Source organism: Oreochromis aureus, linkage group 22 (genome assembly GCF_013358895.1).
Source record: "Oreochromis aureus strain Israel breed Guangdong linkage group 22, ZZ_aureus, whole genome shotgun sequence".
Lineage (NCBI taxonomy): Eukaryota > Metazoa > Chordata > Actinopteri > Cichliformes > Cichlidae > Oreochromis > Oreochromis aureus.
This window is the reverse complement of record NC_052962.1, coordinates 18,139,162-18,163,672: the sequence shown is the minus strand read 5'-3', so window position 1 is coordinate 18,163,672 and position 24,511 is coordinate 18,139,162. Positions and strand designations below refer to the sequence as shown.

General features: G+C 43.2%; 1 protein-coding gene across 1 annotated transcript in view; it reads left to right on the top strand.

The window, feature by feature from the left end:
* Window positions 1–24,511, top strand: part of sdc3 (syndecan 3) — a 41,616-nt gene that overhangs the window by 13,833 nt on the left and 3,272 nt on the right. Inside the window, exons 2-4 of the mRNA XM_039605642.1 lie at window positions 16,738–16,831; window positions 19,975–20,768; window positions 21,673–21,859. Of these exons, the coding sequence (XP_039461576.1) occupies window positions 16,738–16,831; window positions 19,975–20,768; window positions 21,673–21,859 (1,075 nt within the window). The remainder of the gene's footprint in view (window positions 1–16,737; window positions 16,832–19,974; window positions 20,769–21,672; window positions 21,860–24,511) is intronic.

The window sequence follows — 24,511 nt, the reverse complement described above, 5'->3', positions numbered from 1 at the left end:
TATGTTGGATCTTATGTTTTTTGTTTTTGGAGCTACAGCTAGCTAGGTTAGCTAGCAAAGTAAACTTATTGACTGTATGTGAGAGTGTCACACAAATAAGGGCACCTGCTTATGAGAGCTAAAATATTTTTAAAAATCGCAAGTAACCTCAAGACAAGCCGTACGTTGTCCAACAATTGCATTAAAAATGACCAGATAGGAACCACAGACACAATCAAAAGGCACGCATTAATCATGCATACCTTTAAGCCTTCATGCAAACAAAAATGTCGTGTCATCCAAAACCAAGTCATAGCAGATGGCTGCATGTACCTGAGCCTGGCTCTGCTGGAGGTTTCTTCCTGTTAAAAAGGGAGCTTTTTGTTGCCACTGTCACCAAGTACTTGCTCATAGGGGGTTGGCTTATTGTCAAGGTTTCAACTCTCAATAGACTCAGTATTTACCTTAAAATCTAAAGCACCTTGAGGCGACTGTTGTTGTCATTTGGCGCTGTCTAAATAATATAAAATTGAATAAAAGGGCAAATTAGCTGTAGAGATGAAAATGTTTTTAGATCAGTTTGTATATTTCTGCTATAGAACTGGGTGTTTTACCATGGAAGTCTACAGTGACTGACTCACTTTTAAAGCTGAGAAAGTAGCATGAAGCCTGGAGGCAGGCCCTGCCACACTTACATTGTATAGTATATCTTGTATATCTGTAACTCACGCTTGTAAAGTAAAGCTGATATCTTGCGGTTGAGAGATGTACCGAAGTTACAGACAAATTATTTGATTTTAACAGAACAGTGCGGAGCTGATCCAGTAAAAGTAACTTGAGGAAGACATATGTGTATTGATGGATTTTACTCCTGGCTTCAACTGGTTAATGTAACTGTCAATAAGAGTCTGATTTCGGTTTCCTACTCCTGACTTACTGCTTTTAGCTGAGCGTAGAAAATCTCTAAAATGTCTAAATATGCTCAGAAAAACATGCCCCAGTGTTTTTTTTTTTCTTTGTAGTTGGAACGTCAGAAAACCCTCAAAGATCCAAAGTATAGATTCAGGTCTATAAAATAATCAAACTGTAACATATTAAACTATACAACCTTGAAAACAGGATGTCTTTGGGAGTGGGAACCTTTGTCATTTTATGACCCTTTAGGTGTGCCCTGGCACTAAGAAACACTGACGTACACGGCACCAAATATTGACTCTGAAGCTTGACGGGATTATACAGACAATGTTTTTGGATTATACACTGTACTTCCATCTTCCACTCTTTAATTTAACCACTTATCCAGCTTGTCGTCAGAGGTGAGCCTGGGCGTGGTGTGCGGTACTTCTCTGGGCATGTCACCAGTCCATCCCAGGGCTAACCCGCTGCCATGTATTATCTGCTAAATTCAATATATCACCTGAAGGAAAATATATGTAAACATCTGCCGAGACAACACAGTGTCCATTCACTGAAAAAAAAAAATCAGGACAAATGTTTAATTTCTCTGTTTACTCGTTTCTTGAAGTCTTCTGACACTGATTTGTCAGAGCTAATCAGGAGCTCATGATAATTATCTGATTAGGTCACGAGCTTTCAGTGTGTGTGGCCCCTTTAAGGCAGAGACCACATGCTGCTCTTTCCTTATCTCGGGTTCACTCCGCCGCCAGATATCGCAACCTGCGTAATTAGTATTCGATATCGAGAGCTCTTATGATACACGGAGAATCAATCGCCTGTCCGGCTGTGCTGACAGGCACTTGGCCTGTAGGCGCTGGCTGCGAGGCACGGGACCGGCTGTCTGCTCGCCAAAGTCGGTCAACCAATGGGGGGGGAGCCAAGAGAGAGCAGCAAGGTCACCTGCTTGCCATTCCCTGCAAACAGCGATTTGTTTACCTCCCCCTGTGTGTGTGTGTGTGTGTTTCAGAGAAAACGATAGGCATGGCCATGATAATAATACTCATCATGCCCTCTGCTCACACACTCGCGAAGGTGCAGCTTTCCATTCCAGATTGAATTACACAGGGCTGATTGGATTTTTCTCCCCTGCATCAAAGACAAAAACACTCCTGTCTTTGTTCTCCGCCCCCCTGCTTCAGGGTCCATCCATCCCATCATTCCTCAGTCCTGTTCTTTTTTTTTTCCTCTTCTCAAGTAATCTCCATTTCTCTCTGCCTTTTATGTATCGATTTTTCCTCCTCCTCCTTGTCGTTCGCCCCTTTGGGCTTCGTACAGTTGCGTGACAGTCATTAGCCTGATTACACAAGCTGCAATTATACGAACACACACAGATGTTGCCTTGTGATTCCCATCGCCGAATACTGGCAGAAACGTGATTCTCATCATCGTCGCCGGCTTACGTTTGTGTGCGCGCGCTTCGATTCGGGGCTGAGAAGAGACCATTGATTACCGTTTCTGTGTGTACTCCGAGTGCCCCCTCTCACCCTGTGCTACACAAAGGCATCATGGTCCGCGGGGCGCTCTCTCTCACACGCAGCCGCATTTCTGAGCCCTTTTGAAAAGTTCCTTAGAAACACGAGAAAAGTTTCAGCCACAGGCGCCACGCCCTCCCACTGGCCCTGCAGAAATGGGCCCATTGAGCTGGGCTATAATCGCACACACAGACACACACACTTATAAATCTGCATTCAGCCTTCCTCCTTCTCTTCTGCCTCTCTCCACCAGCACTTCGCATAAAGCGCCCACAAAAAGCCGCCGCCATTGACCCAGCAGCCATCCAGCAGCATTCACTCGCAACACTTCTCCAACCTAGCATCAATACACTCGATACACTCGCCGACAAACACACACTCGCCGGCTCCCAAAACTTCTAATACACACCCCACGTAAAGACAACAACAAGTACACTGTGGTGTATTGTGGAGTGTGGGAGCAGCAGTTGTGTCAGAGTCTCAAGGCATTTCTGGCAGCAGGACAGTGACACACACACACACTCAGAGATGCATGTTTCATAAGGTCATATATAATGGAGGAGATCTCCACACAGAGCGTGCCAGCCTTTAGATGGTCTTTAATCCTGTTGGATTGTCAGATTAGTGTAACAGCTGGGTCCTACATACAGATATACATCTCCATCCCACAGTGTGTCACCCCTCCTCCCATCACACCGCTTACCCATCACCCCGGCGGATCTGTGCGTTAGGATTCATGTGTGAGTGTGTGCGCGAGACAGCCTCACAGCCCCCGTCCATTACAAGGTTTCAGCCCAGCGGATGTGTCACTATCACAGTCGCGTGACTTTGACCCCAGTCTGCGGCGAGCTTCGGTGTCAGCTGTTTGCGTTGTCGGAGACTTTAAAGGTTAAACACACACTCCGTCTCCAAGGGCCCGAGCCGCTGCTCTTTTAGCCTCGATCAGCTGATCGCAAACATAAAGATTCTCTAAGATTTCAGTCTTTGTCTGGTTAATATTGATGGTTAACAGCAAGTCTGTTTAATGTCACAGCAAAAGACAAAGAGCTGAAGAGCTACTTTATCAAAAACACAACAGAAGAGCAACTGGGGTATCAGCTTACAGTGCAGCCAAACAAACACAAGCTGTTATAATAGGAACTGAATGGAGCAGTTTTCCCACGGTTATGGTTAGCGCGCCCCTCTCTTACAAATAAATTGTTTCTTCTGACTATTTCACATCAAAACCCACCCAGTGTCTTCGAAATTGTGTTTTTTTTAATGGCGGTTTTTCCATCGGCAGTAATATAATATGGAAGAGTAAACAGCAAACAGTGAAGCTGATATCGTGCCATAAAATTGGGATTACTTGCATGCATCGTTTCCTGTGAATCCCTGGTGCGTAGGCGGACCATCTGAATGCTGTGCAGGGATGACACACCTCAACAATAGAAACTACTGTAAAGAGAAGAGAGGTAAATACAAGACGAGCGTAGCACCACAGGGTTTGCTGTGATCGACGTTAGCGCTGAAGTTGTGAGATTAATGCAAACAACCAGATTGTGTTACATATTTTTTATCATTTAAAGTGAGCCCCCCAGGCAGCCTTCCACCTAATGAGGATTAATTGTTTGGTTAATAATGAAAGCAAGTGAATGATAACTGAGGTACACTGAGCATCTCCATACATTGATTCGGGGTCTTTTGCTCTGTGATAGATGCAGAAGCTGAATGCTGAAAGTCTGTGCATGAAATGCTTTTAAATTCAGTGATCCAGACTCATGATTTCCCTCCACAGTGCACCTGTTCTGTCCCTGCAGCTCTCTCACTGTACCATATACCGTATTTAGCAAATGCACGACTTTCTTCTTCACGTAAATCATCTTTGTCCCTGCAACTCGGTGGAGAAGGAGATAATATTAGTGCTTGGATGCTTTTCAGCTGTGGTTTTGGTGCTGCGCTGAGACAGCTTTAGGGTCCAAGCAAGCTGGAATAACAAACTAGAGCCGGTGTAATGCCATCCTCCCACAGGTTTTGTGTGGGGAATGAATACGGCCGGCGCGGCTGCGATATGGACCTGCCACGGCAGCGCCATCAAGAATCTGATCAGCGGAAAGGAATATAAATATCGGAGAGAGGAAAAGGTTTTCACTCATTTCCTGGCTGTTAGACGTGAGCGTGTTTATAGTTTTTGCTCGATGGTTCACGTTCATCGGTCACAGCGAGCACCCGCGTGTGAAAAACTGAGACAAACACGCGGGAAAAAGATCAGAAATGTGTTTGGCAAGCGCGCTCCTGTTTCCACCTTCCCACTCAGAGCTACTTACAGCATCGTTACCGACAGGATCCCTTTAAATAACAGTCGCATATTCAAAATAAGGCTGACAGCTATAAATGTCAGAGCCCGTTTGTGTTTCACAGCTTCAGTTGGTCTAACGACTAACAGAACACATTTCTGTAATAATCCCCATTAAGTCTGACTTTATCCAAGACACTGGGAGCCACTTCCCATCTCTTTAAACGGCTCATAAGAGTAAAATTGCTCAGCGGGTTTCCTCTTTGAAACAAAAAAGTGTTGCCTGCGTGTGCCCCCCTCCACCCCCCGCTTCAGCTGTAACTGTAAAGAATCTCTTGATGCCAAATAATAATTTGACTTTTAAATTTAAAAGCATCATCTACTTTTTTTCTCTCTCTCTTGGCTTACAGCACAAAAAAGGCCCCGGGGATAAGAACGGGTGATTATTTTGAAGGAGAAACTAAAGCAATAGCAGTAAATACATTTTGTATTAACACCATAGTTAAGAAATCATTCTGATATCTGCTGGATGGTTTAGACCAGGTGTGGGGAACTCCAGGCCTGAAGGGCCGGTGTCCTGCAGGTTTTAGATCTCAGCCTGGGTCAACACACCTGAATCAAACGATTAGTTCATTACCTGTAATTTAGCCATTTAAATCAGCTGTGTTGGATCAAGGACATATCTAAAACCTGCAGTTTCCCTACCCCTGGTTTAGACGATCAGGTATCACATCCTGATACCATGTCAGTAACAATCACAGCCACAACAATGCTCTACATTTAAAAAACCCCCCACTATAGCACGCCTACGACTAAGGTGTAATCCCCTGTAACGTGGAATTTCAAGGTATTTAATTTGAAACTACAATGTAATTATATTTACACCCACAAATACTTAAAGGTAGGCCTGCTAGAATAAGGAGGTAACAGTCAGATTTTCACAGGAAACAAATAAATAATTATACTATAAGTAAATCTGTGAAATGTAAAGTCGTGTGCAACTTCCTCATAACAATATTTCCCATCTTACATCATAAATACGCTGCACTCATCAGTGCAGTGTTATGGAGTGGATTAATCTAGCCTTTCTAAGTCTCTATTTTTTTACATTTGTATTAAATATTCATTGTGTTGATATGCATGATGAATATTCTATTATTCAGCTGTCCTTTTATTTTACCAACATAAATGTGATGTGGACTTTTCTCCCTTACCAGCTTACAACAAACAATAATACCATCAAAATCTGCAGGCCTATGTGACCGCTCCATAATAAGCCACAAACTGCACTGTGTACTTACAACAGCAGATGATGAAATGTTTCTTTTTCTGTAAAATTACAAAGAAATTATGCATTGTTTATTTTTGTCCTGTAAAATACATGCACTACCTAATATTACTTAAACATTTCTAGAAAGTATTTGTAGGTAAATCCCCCAAAATCGATGCATTCAATGGATATGGGGGCAAAAGCTCAGTCAAAAGTAGCACTGCCCTTTTGTATGGAGCATCTATTGGTACCCAGACTGATCCGATAGTTTCATTATAGTTTTATTCACTTGTTTCCATCAGTTACACTTTGTTTACTAAATCAGGGATGACTTGTGCACTGACATGAATTTATTTAAAAGTAGAAAACCTGTAATTACAATATGACAGCGTGGCATGAAGGTGCCATAATTGGCGCTCGCCCCCTGTGCGTGCTGGCTGACATTAACATAAAAGTAATGAATAAAAATGCACTTAAAATTGCATTTTTTGAGATATTCTGTTGCTACATTGGGATGAAAAGTTGATGCAGATCTGCTGACAGAAAGGTCTGAAAACAGAAGCGGCGCTCTCAAAGTTTCTTTGGTGGCAGGAAGTGTCACTTTAGTGTTATTTTAAGCTTTATTTACGGAAATGAAGAATTACGTGTGCGACTGCTCGGGCTGCAACAATTGTGATAGAGCCACTCAGTACTAATAAGCCATACAAACATGGGCTGTTGTATTGCACAAGGATAATGCCTCCTTTAAACAAAATACGATAGACTCTAGTTGTATTTAGGTTGCTTTCATTGTCATACCTCATACCAGACAACCCAGATATAGACTCAATCCGCTCTGCAGTCTTCTCTCTTTTGTGCTTTTCAGTAAAAGTACCCACGCTGAATAAACGTCAGCTGGCTGTATTTTTCTCCACGGATGAAAAACGGCGGTATGAGGTACTTCTTAAACGTCGCCTGGAGGTCCTTGTTCGACTTCCTAGCAAGAGAAAAATTCTGTTTCTGTTTAATTTCCTGCTATCACTTTATCAATTAAAGCAAGAATGAAATCAAATAAAAAATGTTTATTCCAAAGAAGGAAAAATGTTTTAAAAATAATTGCAATAATCTGATCTATATTTGTGTGTGACTCAATTGTCGTACGGCAGGAGATGACGTCAGACTTTCAGCCGTGTTTGCTGCGTAACTGTTGTTTAATATTTACAAGCTCGGAGTCCAGCACGATCAGCTCGGTTTAACTTGTGATGTCAGAGCGATGCGGACTCTCTAGAGCACAAGTAGAAAGCAAACAACGCCATTACCCATTATGGCGTTGTTTGCTCTACGGGGAATCGGTAAATAAAACTTCAGAGTTAAAAACCTCCAGGATACTACAGAGAAATATACAGAACAACTGCTAATGACATGCAGGGGTACTCTTGTGAGAAAGAGGTCACTTTATCGTGTCTGTGCCTGTGCCCAGGGGCCCCATTGTCTCATTGTGTATCCGTGAATCAGGGAGTATATTTAACCGTTTTAAATCAGCTTCCTGGACTGAGACAGGATTTCTTTGACCCTCTTGGCCGGAGCGTGCAGGTGTCGGACCGTGTGAGCACACCTGACGTCAGTGCTACAAGATACTGTCTCGACATTGGACCGTCTGCCTGTCTGTGTGAGTCTGTCTGTGTGTGTGTGCATGCGTGTGTGTGTGTGTTATGAGGTGTCACAGAATGTGTGAGCAGCATGACTGTGCAGAGGCGTCTGTGCTAATCTCTGCTGAAGGTGGCAGGTGTCTTAACCAGGCCATCACCTGGTAACCTACTCACACACACACACTCTCACACACACTCACACTCACACAGACTGCCCTCTATCTCTCTTACATCTACTCGTCTGACTGTAAGTGTGTTAGCGTCCAGGTTGGCTGCCTGCCCAGCTGGAAGAAGAGGAAGAGAAGGGTGGAGAATGAGACGAGGCAGAAAAGCAAGAGATGGAGGAGAGATTAGAGGTCACTATTGACAGGGTCGGGGATCCACTCCGGAAAGGAAAGATGGGTGTGGAATCATACAAACGGTAAACAGGCTGCAGTTTTTCCTGTAAGGACGCATGTAACCGGAGGGCATGTGCCAAGCAGTCTGACCCCTTCCGGGCAGAGTGATGCTCGTCTTCTGCCGGCGAACAGCTTGGCTCTGACCCTCCAGCTCCAACCGACGGGCTTCTGCAGAGGAGCAGACGCAGACATGGCTGTGAATCAGCACCTGCTTCACGGAGCTCTGCATCTATCTATCTATTAAACTGCAGGGAGAGTTGAAATATGGCTCACTGAAATCACTTTACACTTGATTTTAGGGCTGATCTGCGTCTCAAATGTCTGCCAGATGATTATTGTTGGTCATGTGGCACTTTGGTTCAGTTAGGACACCCACATAGAGGTAAAAGCATTCAGCGCAACAATAATACCCTTACAGTTTTGCGACGTGGCTCTTCTCTGGTGCGAATATGAGCAACCTCGACTGTAAGTGGAGCCTGAAATGCACGCCATTATTGAACGCAAACATTCACAGTTCACATACAGCTAATTGCTAACACAGGAGGCAGACTCAGGAGGTGGAGGCAGCGGCGTAGCTGTGGGATACAGAGCCGAATGTTTATTTAGACCACCTAGTGTTAGAGAGATCTCATCAGCATAAACGATTTGGCAGTGTACTCAACATATGATTACATGAAGGCACCGTGATTTCAGACTGCGCCCCGACTGTGTAAATATGATAAGTTGCAACACTAATGCATCAGAAAAGCTTTAAAAAAAATTGAACTTCCTGGCAGTTTGTATTAATTTACTGATCACTAACAAGTATCAGGGTCACAGAGGAATAGAAGTTAGAGCATGTTTTGCTTCAGTAAACTGACATATTTGCCAGTGAATCCTGATATGTGGGCAGAGTTAGAAGCAAATGTTTAATTACAGAGTGGCACATACATAATCATCCAACACAGGATTTTCTGCTACAACTGGGATGTGTTAGTCAAGCCCATGTAATGCGATCCTTTTACCTCAGAAGTCAGGTCTCGGGGTGCCTCTGCCGCACGCTTGGTTCATCAGGTGACCCATATGCTGAAAGGCTGTTGCAGGGCTGTGGATTCTAATCTGACCAGAAACATTTAATGCGTGTCTCTCCTCACTTCCCCGCCTTCTACACTATCCAATTAATAAAGGCATAAAAAGAAAAAAGTAAAATAAATGGTGAAGCTAGGAGTGACATCATACCAGTAATAGAAATGGAAAGCTGCACCTGGATTACAACACAACACCTTTTTTTTGTTTTTTGTTTTTGTTTTTTTTAAAGCACTTGCAGCTTGTTTACGAATAGAGTCTGATCAGTGCTTTGCTCATAGCTTAGCATGACTTAGCAAGTTTATTTTAGTGCAGATTACAAGTTCTACAATTTTACTGCTGGTCACACTTGCTGTTGCTGCCATCTTGAATTACAGAGTTGGGGGTTGGTGTGGGATTTCTGACTTTCTGAGTGGAAAGTCCAACTTGAGGCAGTGTTCCAATTTCCACTGGGAACTCGAGAATTTCCAACTTCCCACTGCAGCAATAAGCTGTATATAGAAGATGGGTGTAGCCACAGTGATGTCACCTAGTAGTTTGTGAATGATTTTTGAAGCTTTAAAGGTATAGTAAGTAATTTGAGGTTATTTAATATAAAACAAATTACTATAATCTGAAAAGTGTCATGCCGCTGAACAGTAGCTAACAAAGGCTAACAGTAGTTAACAGAGGTAAACACGAGCTAAAAGAGGCTAACAGAAGCTAACAGGAGCTATCAGAGGCTAGCAGCAGCTAACAAAGGCTAACAGAAGCTAAAATAAAAGGCTAACCGTAGCTAACAGTAGCAAAAACGCCTGCGTTACTGACAGTTCAGCTTATCCTCAACAACTCACATTGGTATAGCTGACTGGTCAAAAGTGAACTTCTCTAACTTATTCACCTGACTCTTTTTACAAAGTTTTACAACCTCTTTCAGAGTAAATAACTTTTCTTACTGCACTTTTCCCCAGATAGGGAAAAACTCAGATAGGGCAGATATAGAGCCAATCCAAACAGTCATAGAAACACATCGGCTGACCGCTTACGTTTTGGGTTACAGTCTAAATTGAATGTTTTGATCTATTTTGGCTAACTAAAACATGTCTCTCCTACACTGTAGCTAACATTATGGACTTGAATTGGGAGGGGTAGAAAAACAGAATCTATTGACATTTATGGGCAAAAACCTTTACTAACATTAACATTAGTGTTTTTGCTTCTCTTCTTTTTTCTTAGCCACAAGTGACTGTATTTGGGCATGAGGGCAGAAAGTCATTTGTGTCATCAGCTAATGCTAGGAAGCCTTGTTTGCCTGATGTATCCCTAAACTCTATAAATGTAATGAACATACATGGATACCTTCAAATACTAAGTAGCAGACTATTAAGAAACTGTAGTTTCACTCAATGAAACTAAAGCACAAACTGGTGCACACTTCCTCAACACTGGACACATTATTAGTCAGATATTTCAGCTGAAATGCAGACGAACAAATGCAGATGAGAGTTTCAGTTCAGTGACTCAAATTTTAGCAAAGGTCAAGCCAACCAGACGGCTACCATCTAAAGCTTCCTGTGCTGTCTGTCACATTAGCACAGTATTTATATCCTGAACAAAATTTCGATGGATGAGTTCCCTTTGGAAGGTTCGCTTAATCCTAAATGAACAGTGTGCGGGGCAGGATCACCAAATCTGACCAGCCTGTAGCATCCATTGTATTTCAGCCCTCTTCTTCTTCTTCTTCTTCTTCCGCACCATGGATGCAGTAAATACAGGGACAGATCGAGTCTGTGGGACTGAGATGGTGCCAGAAAGCAGAGGGAGTATTCAAATTATTTTTCACAGTTTGAGAGCTCAGAGATGCTGCGGCAGTCGGGAACATTCGCTCCGATAAAATCTCACATATTAAAAGGCACAATTAACGATTATTTCTCCAAAGCAGAGCAGGGCTGTGTGTGTTGTATCAGTAGCTGAAAATGCTCGTGTGTATGTGCGTGTGTTTGTGCGAGGCATTGTGCAGCAGCAGCAGCCTCTCGGGTTACTGAGGAATGCATTTGAAGTCAATCACAATGAAGCTTTCTATCTGCAGAGCTAGCCTGAAGGGGATCTCCAAGCTGAAGTGATCTCGACCAGTCGGGGGAAAAAAAACAACAACCACAAAATCATCTTTGGGTCGCGCACATCTGGCAGAAAATCTACTGGATGTTTGTGTGTGTAAATTGATTTATGTGTAGGACCACCTCTGCCTCCCATTGTTATCTGACTTCCTGAATCTTAGAATTAGCTGAGAGCTATACCCATTGTTCCTACAGTGAAAACACACACACACACACACCTGGTCTTTTTCTCCTGATCTAATTCTGCTACCTACTGGCTGCTGCTTTAATACTTTACTCCATTCCTAAATTAAAAAAAAAGTGGAGCAGATTAGCTCCTGTGGATTTTCTGTATTAATATTTGTGAAACCACAGTATTGTCGGCTTAGGGGTAAAATCCAGACTCTGTAGCTGTGCACACATGCATAGACAAGCTATAGGATCACATTTATGGTGCTAAACCTGATGCCGGCCTCAGATCATGTTTCTGCCTGACTAACTGCAAATGTTGCAACACCCCTCAAAGGACGCAGTAGGGTTGGCCTTGTGAAAACATGATTTTACTGCCCCTTAATGTCATTTTTTCTCCTGTTCTTTTTTACACGAGTGCATATATATATATAAAATTATATATTCCTGACGAGATTGTTTTAAAAATGACTCCAGCTGGCACCGCATGCCTCATAATGGCATTGCTTCATGCATTGCCAAAAACCAGGATTGCATTCACCCCGCAGATCCAACTGAATATATAGCTGTCATCTTACGGTTTCCTTTTATAACGACTGGAAACAAAATGCAGCGGTGGAGGGAAATTAAGGGCACACAGATGATTTTGGCCTTAGGTTATGCATGCGGTGGATGGGGAGCTCGTTGCGTCTCGCTGTGGTTGGTTAGCTATGTGGTACAGGCTGAAAGTACAGCTGTTTATAGCTCCCCCGAAACAGGCGAAAAGCAGAGCTGCCCCCCTCTTCCAAAAAAAAAAAAAAAAAAAAAAAAATCCTGTAAAAAACACACACCCACACTAAAGGTCCGAGGAGCATTTATGTCTGCATGTACGTGCGCACCACACCACAGACAAAACCTGTGATTACACTGGTCCAGACGCACACTCAGTGTAATTACATGCAGTGACGCACGGCTGCCCGCCACGCTGTGAATTCGCACATATTGACTCACAATTTAAGCATGTCGAGGCACCGAGGTGGACTTTATATTGCTCCTAAATGTTGGGATGAACGTAGATGATGCACAACTAAACAAACAGGGGCTCCACAGCTGTACTGTAGAGTCCTGGAGGTTGTTGATTGTGTGTGTGTATGTGTGGACCTGTAAATGGGGCCCCTGGGGTGGGCTCTGGTGCCGCCTTCAGGGGCGGGGTGTGTTTATTTAAGTATCTGTGTGTGTGTTTGTTATTTGGCAGTCATGCTGAATTTAGGGGGCTAGCCTCGAGATAAGGAATGGAGTTTAAGATGAAAGGAAAGTGGGGCGAGGACAGGGAGACACTGGCACAGAGTTTGTGGATTCAAGGGGAGGTGAAGGGAGGCTGAAAGGGAGGAACTGATAGAGGGGGAGAGCCTGAGGAGGAGACTGATGGTGGGGCTTCTTTCTTTTAAGGTTGTTTATTTGATGTTACATAACACCTTTGCTTAGAGCTCTCGTATGTGTGTGTGAGGGTGTGTGTGTGTGTGTGGTAGCTTCTCACTGGGAGATGGGAATTTCTGTGAAAGGCAAAGGTTGCCCATAGCAACGGCCATTGTAAAAGTGATCCTTGGAATATAGCACACACACAGATACGAGAAAGACACATTTGCACCCTGCTCACACTGGTATGTCTTTTTTTGGTATTTTCAGCACTGTCCGGGTTTGACATCTCCAGGCCTTCACACACACACACACACACACACACACTTCTCAGATCAATCTCCTCAGTGTGTCCGGCCTCCAAACAGCTTTAAGTCAATTTCATTTTCAGGAGGTACATATAGCGTTTCAGCTCCACCTCATGCTGTGATGTGATGGACTGAGATGCTCGGGTCTCTAGATTCCATTATGCTTTTATTGGCTTTTAAAGGCATCAGGTTTCCTCTGTCTGGAGCCGGGGAGGAGCCTGTGCTCCTCTGTGTGTGCACAATTAGCATCACACTGGCTGGCAAAAAAAAAGAAAAGAAAAACAGCTCTGCAGGCCCTCGGGATGGGCTTAAGATTGCTGAAGAGATAAGTTTGCTTTGGTCAGATTTTCAGCAGAAGACTGACTGTTTTCCAATACCTGGAGCAAAAACTAAACCCTTTTTAGTCATTGGATTATTGCACTACTGTTTGCTACTGAGCTCGGTCTGGCCTCAAAATATACACGAAGCATACACGTCGGAGGAAGCGTTCAAAAGCTTTACGCTCTGTTACTCCAATAAGTTCTGAAGTATTTAAGAAAACATCCTCTTATGCACATTTATGATCTTTTTTTATGTCAGGAATGCACTGATTGACTCTACAGTATAAGCACTGCTCGTAGTGAATAACACACTGGAAAAACATCAGCGTTTCTGGTCTGCTCTGGTTTTGCGCTGAAAGCAGATCATCCACTTATCTGAAATTTGGTGGGTTGACCCTCAGCTCATCCAGGTCTTTGGGAAAGATGCCAGACCTCAAAATTGGGCCTGATTTGTGTTTGTGTGCTGTAATAAAAACAGTAATGTAAAGGTTGTAGTGTAAAGACTTTAAGGCATGGAAAATATTGCCATTTTAGCTACATTCAGTCAACACTTTCTCACTCCAACTCGTCCCATACTGATGCCCCAGAAACCATCTTTTCATCACATTTTAACACAAGGGATAGGCTGCTTCCTTAGCCTTATTTCCCGAGATACACAGATGCCCCTTTGGCTCTGAATTCCAATGTGGGGAGCAACAAAAACCTACGAAATCTGCATTAGGAGCAAGATTTCATTTTACTTTCATTTTGGACTTCAGTCTTTGGTCACTGTTTGGTTTATGCACAAAAAAACTGCTTGGTTATGTTTAGGAAAAACATTTTTTGGGGGGTTAAATACACTTTTTGACGATGTGAAACCCATCCCAGAAGGGAATCTTCAGATGTTGAACTCTTGTCTGCAAGTTGAAAATTATTGCCGAAGAATCACTTGACAAATGTTTAATTCAATTCGGATCTATTTACACAGCACCAAATCATAACAGCAGTCACCTCAAGGGGCTTTATGTTGTAAGTTAAAGATGCTACAGTGATGGGGAGAAAACCACAACATTCATATGGCCAACTATGAGCTAGTACTTGGCGACAGTGGAAAGGAAAAACTCCCTTTTAACAGGAAGAAACCTCCGGCAGAACCAGGCTCTGCTGCCAAAAGTTGGGAGTGAGAACAGGATGTCATTTTGAGTTTATGGTCAACAATTTTGCTGTTTTAATTCACTCACATGGCTGCTCTCATCAGTTTCATTCATTCATTCACTCAGATGAATCCTAAAAATTAGAGCCCGACTAATATATTAGGCGGGCTGATATCATCAGTCCATATTAGCTATTTGCCAGTCTGCACATAGCAAATGTTGGGATGATCTGTTTATGTTTCATGTGTCTGACAGGAAAAAAATATCAGCCAATATATTAAAATATTAGATTTTTAAATCACCTAATATCACTATCAGTTCTTAAATGGTATATTGCTCAGGCTCTACTTAAAATGCAAAATGCTGTAAAACCATGGTAGTGACTGATTGGAGCATTTGGCAGTTAAAGATCCAAATAATTCAATTTACAAAGCTATAAGTGGAGTCTTTATTGGACTTCATCATGGCCAGAAGCACAACTCCTCATGCTAATGGTCCTTTATGCCTGCTTGATATGCAAATAAGCAAATGTTTGCCAGCAGTGTGAACACATCGACTTGAGAAGCAGATAAAATCTCGGTTGCATTGGCCTCTTGTTCAGCTGCCCCCAAGTAGCAGAATCTCCATTACAGAGAATTACATCTTTTACCAAACACACACAATGCAGTACGTGTTTAAATCGTTGGAAGATCGTTTTAAGTAAACGCTTTAAGATATTTAGCATAAAAACTGTTTTTGTCAAAATGAAAGGGACTCTGCTTCGATGTGAACGATCCATCTATTTAATCATTGAAAAAAACAGGTAAAATATTTAGCATATGAATAAAAGTCAGTACAGAAAGGCGGTCTGTAAATATTTGACTGGACGTTCCTGACTGTGCATAAACACCTCTGTAGGTTGAATCTATCTTTGCACTGCAGCGCGTGCGGCATCTCTTAAGTGCATGCACTCGATAGCAGCATTAGTTGACCCTGTGTGATGGGAAAAATCTCTGAGTGCTAAAGTGTGCGTTTAAACATCGCACGGATGTGGGATTCAGGTCGAGAGAAAGGGATGAAGGAAGAGAGAGAAGAGGAGGAGGGATCAGCCTCAAAGTGAACGGAGGCTGAGGTCGTTCACTTCAGAGATTCAACCCCTGAATGATCCCTCACTAATCTCCCCTACCTGACCCCGGTGGGGGTCAGCGTGCTTGTGCTTCCTCCTCACGGGCTGACTTGGAGGAGGCTTGGATTAAGCTGGAGCGATGAGAAGGGAGGATGCTGTGAAATGATCCACGAGACAGTTATGAGCATATTTCAGACAGGGTGTGGGGTTGATGGGGACCTTCGGGGTGCTGCTGTAAAACTCAGAAGAGGTGGTGATATTTTTCACCTCCGAGCCACATAATTATTTTTAGATGGCGATAAGTGATCTGCGGACAGTTGTGATCCCCTCAGGCCATTCATCAAACTAAACACCGTCTCCCGTTTTACATTTTTGTAGACTAAATAGATTTTTGGATGTTAGACTGCTGACGTATCTAAATAGTGTCTGATTGATTTCCATTAAAATTTGGTGCAGACATTCACGACTCTGTAATAATAAACTTTAGAAACTTTCGTGATTTTTAATACGTCAGATGCTTCTGTTTACGGCCAACTCGAGGCTCTATAGCTGTGCTCTGTGTCACAGCAGGCAGGAAGCATTGGTGTCATTTTCCTGCTCTGGCTGCTTGAAATTTGCATGCTGCTGCTGGTCTCGGTTCTGAGTAATTTTCAAACCGTCGTATTTGGACTGCCGCTCAGACAAAACAAGTAATTTAAAGATATCACGTTTGCTTTGTGAGTGTAAAAATGAGTACTTCCTATCATTTTAAATACCGAACACTTCATATTGAAAAATATTACCCTATTAATCCGTAATGGAACGAAGTTCAGAAGTTAATTGCTTTCCTTTGCTTTGCTGCTTTACTGGCCGAGCATCACTTGCGACTGACACATAAGCAGAGACAAAATGGAAACCCCCACCACCACCACCACCACCACCACCACCCACCCCCTTCTTCTCTCCTTAAAAGCTTTGATGTTCCACTGCCAAAATCCCAGCTTTAGATCAACTCATTAACTATGCTCCTCCATAGAGCCACAGACAGACAGATGTTCCCCTGTCCAACATAATGCAGCTGCACCAGACAAATGTGTGTGTGTGTGTGTGTGTGTAATCTGCCAAAGTGGTTTCTCTTTCAAATGAAATGACAAACTTCTCAGTCATCTGTAATCTCTCTGTCTAACAGGGACAGAAGTGGTCGCTGCCTATCGATGACGAAGGGTCGGCGAGAGATGAATTTTACGACGATGAGGATCTCTACTCGGGCTCTGGCTCTGGCTGTAAGTGTATATATATATATATATATCTATATGTGTGTGTGTGAGGTTACACACTCATGCCCTGGTTCTTTCAGACTCAACAGCTGCTAGGTTTCAATCTGCTGACCCCGAAGACCCCCACAGTCCCTCCTCTATTCACCAGACACGCATGCGTGGAGGCCATGCACGCACACACACAGTCACACCACACAAACATGCCGTGTGGCTCGACTGAGAAGTTCGGGAACAGATTTATTAAGAAAATTCCTCAGACACACCCCTTACAAACAAGCACTAACTGAAGCTCAGTTCCCTGAGATCTTATTTACTCTAATCAGATTACAGTCCATGCAGATTAGACGATCACCCGCACACCAGCGGTCGCGGGCACCTATGTGCGAGCGTGCGGCCCGTGTTCGAGCCGGGCTGTAGGAATTACCTACTTAATGTAAATCACATTGCTGTAATTCAGGTTGATTTTCTGATCTTGCTGTCGAAGCTTGAGCGCGGCGCTCCTTATTAAGCATGACTCATTGAGGGCTGCCCTCAGTTCAGGCGCTGCGCTAGTGGCGAGCACGCTCAAAATAAATTACAATTCAAAGCAGGAGAGTGTAGCAGAGGCACCCCCTGTGGCTGAAACAGCAGCCTGGCAAATTGCTTAAGCTCAAACCACACTACAGAGCCCAAAGAAAGGGCTCGTTTTTAACAGGCAGATGTTCATTTTGTGTCACAGCTGCTTCAGAGCCATCCAGTTTCTTTCTTTCTTTCTTTTTTTTGTTGTTGTGGTGTCTGATATGTTTAACAGAAGCTGCATTGTTGGAGTCCATATTTCGATATCCTCTCCACCTCCACTACAGCCTTCGTGTCTTTGTGCCTGTAAATTCAATTTGTTTCTCTTTCAACCCAAAGAGCTTCACTGCTATAACAGAATGAAAGGTGGGGTGGAGTAATAGTATTATGAGATTTAAAAAGAAAATGAATCACCCTTCTCTTCTCTTCTCTTCTCTTCTCTTCTCTTCTCTTCTCCAGGTTTTTAACGCAGCTGAACTCACAATTTGCAGCAGTCGTTCTCGTGTACACATTGTTAAGTTTCTGCTGTCAGACAGCTAAATGAGCAGAAAATGGCGATTTAATTGGGGTGCTAAGTCGTCATTACATTCACTATTTTATAAGCGATTTAAAAAAGCAACCAAAAAAAAAAAAACCCCAAACATAGTTAAGCACTCTCTGTGTGTGCTTTTGTGTTGCTGACATTTAAAGGAAAGATGGAGGCGGAGACACTTGTACTCATAAATCCCAGTTTGTTAGTTTGTTTGTTAGCTGGCTGTGAAAAAAAAAAAAAAGCTGAACGATGCTTTCTGTAGTTCTGCAGAAAATGTTTCCTTAGTGTTTAAAATTACCGAAGGGATTAATTGATGAACAACGCAGATAGCTGCATGTGTAGTCAAGGACAAATTAATTGCTGCTTAAGAGCTGGGGATGATGTCATGATGGTTGCCCAAGCTTGGGTTTTCTCAAACCTCAAATGGTTGGCCTTGGAGTTTGAAAGGTGGGCAGTTTACCAGGGAAGGTGTATCTTAATAAAACATTAACGTGCTGCATTATGGAAAGCCTTTGGTTCAGGAGCTTAGTTCCAGCTTCATGTGGAAGCCTTACAAGTTTAGACACGATGTCACCATGTTGACTTGTTCCTGCAACGTCATAATAAATGTCGCTCTAGGATCATGGTTGCTGTTGACTGTAAATTATGGGGATGGCTGTAGTTTGATTAGTGTGACCAACACGTTAATCCAGGAGACTGACGCTCATCTCCCATGTGAGTTACCAGTGGAGACTTAGCTGGGTTATTCATTTATTTATTTTCAGTTTTTGGTTGCAGTTTGGTTTAATTTAGGCAAAAGAACTCATGTTTAGATTTGGTTAAAATGATAGTTTAAGTTAAAATAAGACCTTTTTGCTATGTTCCCCACCTGTTAGGACGCCTTTCAGAAAACTCTGAAGGCAACTTGTGCCACGTTCTCTTATTAAAAGCTATAAAAATACAACAATGTGAATGCTGTCTGTTTTGGTGATGGTCCTTGGTACTGCTGCACATGCTGCAAACCTTGGTATCGATCCGATACCAATTAAATACAGGGCCAGTATTGCCGATAGCAATACTTTTAACCTATAAAGGCAGCTCAAGTAGGAGTGTTTAATGATTTGTGAGATGAATTAGCATCAATTTTCACATTTTGAACAGGTTTTAATGATGAGTAAACCACTGTGATTTGTACTTTCCACAATACTTAGCTAACAAAAGAAAAAAACACGCTTTCAGCTTCTATTTTGAAACAATTTAAAAACTTTTTTGGAGATCAGGAGTGTAATTGTGCCTGCCTCTAAAGCATTTCGGTTTAACTTCCGTTCTGTTCCAAGAAAATAGTTTATTAAACATACAGCTCTTTGAGCTACATACTGAACTTAGACGATAGAAACAAAGTATCAATCCAGTCCAGTACTGATACATATTTGATATCGGTACTATGGATATTTGGATCGATCCCGACACCTCTTGCCTTCGAGCAGCATTAAACCTGTGCGGCTGCAGCTTCAGATATAACAGATAGTTAAAGGCATCATTCTGCTCGGTGCAACTTCTGTGATCATAGTGGATCCTGCAGTGATGAGGCATACAGCATTTAAGCATTGATTTTCAGTGATTTTCAGATGTGATGACATGCTTCGCCATCCTTAGACATGACAGGATTTATGATGCTGCACAAAGAACAGCACAGCCGTATCAGACCTTGTATGCTCCTCTCTTTCTTCCATTACACATCTCTTCTTATTTTCTACTGCAGCCCATCAAGTAAGCCATCAGGGGAACTTTAGGTATTAGGGATATACACCGGGGACACCTGTTAGGGACGATGCAATCTGCTGGCTGAGTAAGACTAATCAGATTAAGTGTCAGAAGTGTCACTAGAGAGTAAACTACTGAGTGTGAAGTGAATGAGCCAGCAATAGTCTCAGTTTCTGATGTACTGTTATCTGTGTGTGTGTGTGTGTGTGCGTGTGTGGGCGGGTAGTGGCTTACAAAACTGTGTGATGGAGTGACTGTGTCAACTTTGACTCTTCTTCTTGTCTTATTTCATTTTTTGTTCTAATTCTCTCCTCTTCAGTTCCTGAGATCGGTATGAGGCCAACATCAGTAGCTGTCACGTTCACCACAGAGGAACCCCTACTTCTCTCCACGACCCAAGCAACCGACCTCGCTCCCTCTGCACCGCCTGCAGCAGAGCCTAGCCCCAACCCAGAGGACCCAACGACCACCCCTCTTCTCACCGAGGCTGAGGGAGAGAGCGGCGTGTTCTTGGATAGGGACCTGGAGAGGGAGAGGGAGCTGGAACAGGAGAGGGAGAGAGAAAGGGAGAGGGAAAGGGAGCGTGTCCGAGAGATGGAGCGAGAGAAGGAGAGGGAGAGAGAGAGAGAGAAGGAGAGGGAGAGGGAGAGAGAGCGGGAGAGGGAGAGAGAGCGGGAGAGGGAGAGAGAGAGGGAACGTGAGAGCGAGCGACAGAGAGAGCTGGAGAGAATCCAGGCCGCCGCCCAGACCACTGCCGCGCCCCGGTCCCCTGCTGCCGTTCCTATGGTCACCACCAATCCTGCAGCCAGTCCTGCCGAAAGTGCAGCGCCCTCTGCTGGTTCAGATGACCTGAGCGCCACAGAAGAAGAGGAGGACATCTACCTTTCGCCTGAGCCCAGCTTGCTTTACCCAGGATTCACTGACGAAACCACTACAGAAGAAGACATGTCCATCACACCAGAGTCAACTCCTGAGCCCACCACAGCTGCAACAACCATTGCTACCACTGTCAAGACCAGGACCCCCTTCAGGCCCAGGGTTCCCATGATGACAACGACTCAGGCGGTGCCAACAGAGAGAACGACCCGCCCACAGCAGCCCACAACAACACAGGTAGGACTCATGTCAGGCAGTATCAGGCAAATGAGATGAAATATGTTCATTTGTGAACTTTGGGGCTCGTGATGTTTATTTAAACCTGTATAGAGTTATGCTCGCTGGTTCCTGCTGTTTCCAGTCTTTATGCAAAGTTAGGCCGATCACTTCTGGGCTCAAGCTGCCAAATCTAACAAACAGTAGTCTTAGTGTCCTAATCTCAGACTCAAAAAACAAGAACAGCATCAACAACATCAGTGAGATGCTTACTTGATCTGTGAGCTCAATAAACACTTAACCGATGAATTTATGGCTCCAATTGCTGGTTGAACGTCTTGTTAAATGTAATATGATTTCAATTTTCTAAAATATGGTTCAATTTTAGAGTCAGAAAGGAAGAGGTGCCGTCTCCCTCATTCAGACTGTCACATTCAGTTTCCTAAAATCAAGACGGTAAAGACCAAAATGCTCAACTTGAGGCTTCAAAACATTATGTGGCATCATGCGGTTACTGCTCTTCCATCTTTTATATACAGTTTATGGTCCAGTAAAGCGTAACGACTTGATCCCCAGCTCTTCTTCTGACTGCCTCTTCATTATTCGAGACCAGAGGCATTTCTCTGACACATGTGCTTTTGGTTAATCAAAGAAACTCTGCATTAAACCACGATCCATTTAGATTTTTCTGGTTTTCCACATATAATTAAGCTGCCAGATTTTGTGCGTATACTGGATGGGTTGGACAATCTACAGCTCTCTCCCATCCTAATATACAGAGGCTCATTGTTTTAAAGGCGAGCATGTGCCATGGAAAGTTCTGTGTTGGTTTGGATGCGTTTCAGTGCAGCGGCTCTGTGGAGGAAATGGGATTACATCAAATGTAAGTTTCCTCATTGGTCTCACTTTCCGTTCTCCATCTCAGGAGGGTACCAACGAAGTGGGTGCTGCAGGACCAAGTGGAGATTATGAAATCATGGATGGACGCCGCAATAATCTTGGCAGCGAAATGGCAGGAGGTCCCGATCTTATCGGCAACTCTGTGGACGGAGGCAGCTCCGCGGCCCAGCTACCGCAGAAGAACATCCTGGAGAGAAAAGAGGTCTTGATAGGTAAGATTATCCATCACTAAAGATCATGCGAATGGCTTCCATGTGTGTCGTGTCTGAATTTTAGCCCTTTTCATCCATCTGTCTGTCTCAGAGCATGTCTTCCTGGTCCTGTGCGTCCAATCACCCCTTAGACTGGCAGAACACATTTCCCAGTTGCCTCCTGTATTCTTTCCCTGCTTTCAGGAAGCTGCTCTGACAATCTGGCATCACCTCGCATTCACGTAGTGCAGATTCATCACCATAAGAGAATGTCCTGCTTAGCCCCGTTTGACCCATTGAGAACAAGCGATCCTCTTCTTGGGTTATCCAACCCCTCCTTTTCCCCCCGATTTTTTCTCATCCTTTTCCCCTTTGGCTAAATCCAGTTCCTTTTCAAGTGCCCCCTATTCCTCATCCCAAAGAGCTGTTGTTGAAAATAAAGGGGCAGCCAATTTGCCTGACCTGACTGGCTCTCTGTCTCTCCTTCAGCCGTTCTGATTGGTGGACTTCTGGCTGTGGTTTTCGCTGATTTCCTGTTCATCGGTAAAGAGCAGGAGGCAACATATTTTAGACTAGACAGTAGACGTGTATTAGTGTAGTGCAGCTTTTCATTTACAGAGCCCTTTTAGCACCAAAATCTGGAAAAAGGCTGTTTTAGCTTCCTCTCCCTTTAAGCCAGCTTTCTTCTGATTGGCTGCCACTTGTAAACAGAGGGTTTGATGTTATAAAGGGACAGCAGTACAAAAAGCCTGTCTGAAGTCTGACCTTTTCACTCAAATTGATTATCGGTACACACACTGACTTTATTATTATTAAACTTTGGCTATAAGTAATATGAGCATCCACTATTCTAACAACATATACAGTCATGTGAAAAACTAAGTACACTCTCACTGCTTTAATAAGAGTTAAGAAGGTCAATAGCAGCCAGCTGCTCCTAATCAAATGCATAATGCAAAAATTGATCATCAGCAAGTGAGAGCATAAGTTTGGGCATTTTCCTGATCTGGAGCATTCGGGTGTGCGAGCATACTGCCGTGCAATGCTCAGAGAAACTGCCAAAAAACAAGCTACATCTTAGACTCTACATGCTTCAGGTAGTGTGTTAAATGTTAAAGTTCATCACAGTACAATTAAATAAAGACTGAAAAAGTATGGCTTGTTTGGAAAGGTTACACAAGACCTCTGGAAAGCATGAATTTGTCTTTATGACAAATTATTCTAGAATCAAATGTGAGAACATTTGTCTAACAGCTAAAGTTCAATTTAACAGGACAACAAACCCAAGCACAAACAGAGTGCCTCAAAAAGAAAATAATCACGGTGCTTCAATTGCCGGCATAAAAATGACAGGCATAAACAAATGCCTGCAAACCTCAATGCACTAAGACAACACTGTAAAGTAGAGTGGACCAAAATTCCTCCACAATGATGTGAGAGACTGATACAATCATACAGGAAACAATTACTTCCACTCATTCCTGCTAAAGGTGAATCTACAATCTACTGAATCATGGGGTATTTTTAGCTTTTCACAGGAATGCATAGAGTGGTATGAAAACATTATTTTTTGCATGACTGTATATGGAAGAAAAAAGGAGAAGGATAAGAACATAATAGGTCCCCTTTACTGCTAAGATGCTAAATATATTATTGCTGTCTTGCACATCGGCTGGGTACCACTTGTTATTCAGAACTAAACTCAAACAAAACTCAAACTAAATTTTTTGGAATAAAATTATAATTTCTTTGCTTTCAGAAATGCAGCGAGCTCAGTAAAGTTGTTACAATTCATCCCGAGGGGAACATCAGTATCCGCGCCAAATTTCAGGCCATTCTGTCCAATTTAATTCTGGATAAAAGCGGTGGACAGATGGGCTGAATGACAATGCCATCCACAGCCCAGCCCCACCAGCATGACTAAAATCCTTGATTTAGTCATTCGTCTTAATGATGACTTGATATTATGAATTCACGGACAAGTGGCTCATTATGTGGATCTTGACAGCAACTTGAAATGGTACAGTGAACATTCCTTAAGTCTGAGTATAAATAAAATCAGAGACGGCGAGATAAAGAGACGCGGTGAAATGCACAGACTGTAGTTACGCACTGCATGATTGGGCAAAAGAAGATAAAACCGACTGAAATCTTATAGAAGATTTAATTACGTAAAACGGTGCGACGAGGCAGACGAGGGGAATACGTTTTGCGGTGACAGTACGCGGTGGAAAAACTGTATTAATTAAATCCCTTCAGCAGAAACGGAGATAAACAAAGTAAACTCTCCCGACGCAAAGAATGGAAACAAAGCGCTTGTTTCCTGCTTTTGGCGTGGTTGCCAGTCACCGTAATGAGGGAGTTTTTAACCATTTCGACAAGATAAGCAGAGGAAGCAAAGGACGGTGGGAAAAAAAGCAGCTGCTGCTGATTGGCCCCGGCAGCCCCCACAGGGTTAAACTGCTATGTGGCACTGCAGGGCTGCAGTTTTAACACAAAGCGGTTGGCAGCACAGAATGTATTTTGGCACATTCGGACTCATCCGTCTTCACTTAGCAGGAAGGTGGTAGTAATGCTGTGGTAGATTTGCTAGAAGTGTTTCTAAAGCAGCTCTGTGTTGTGTCATAGTCGGCCGCAGACGTGCCAGCGGCTCTAATGGCATTTTAGTGTTTG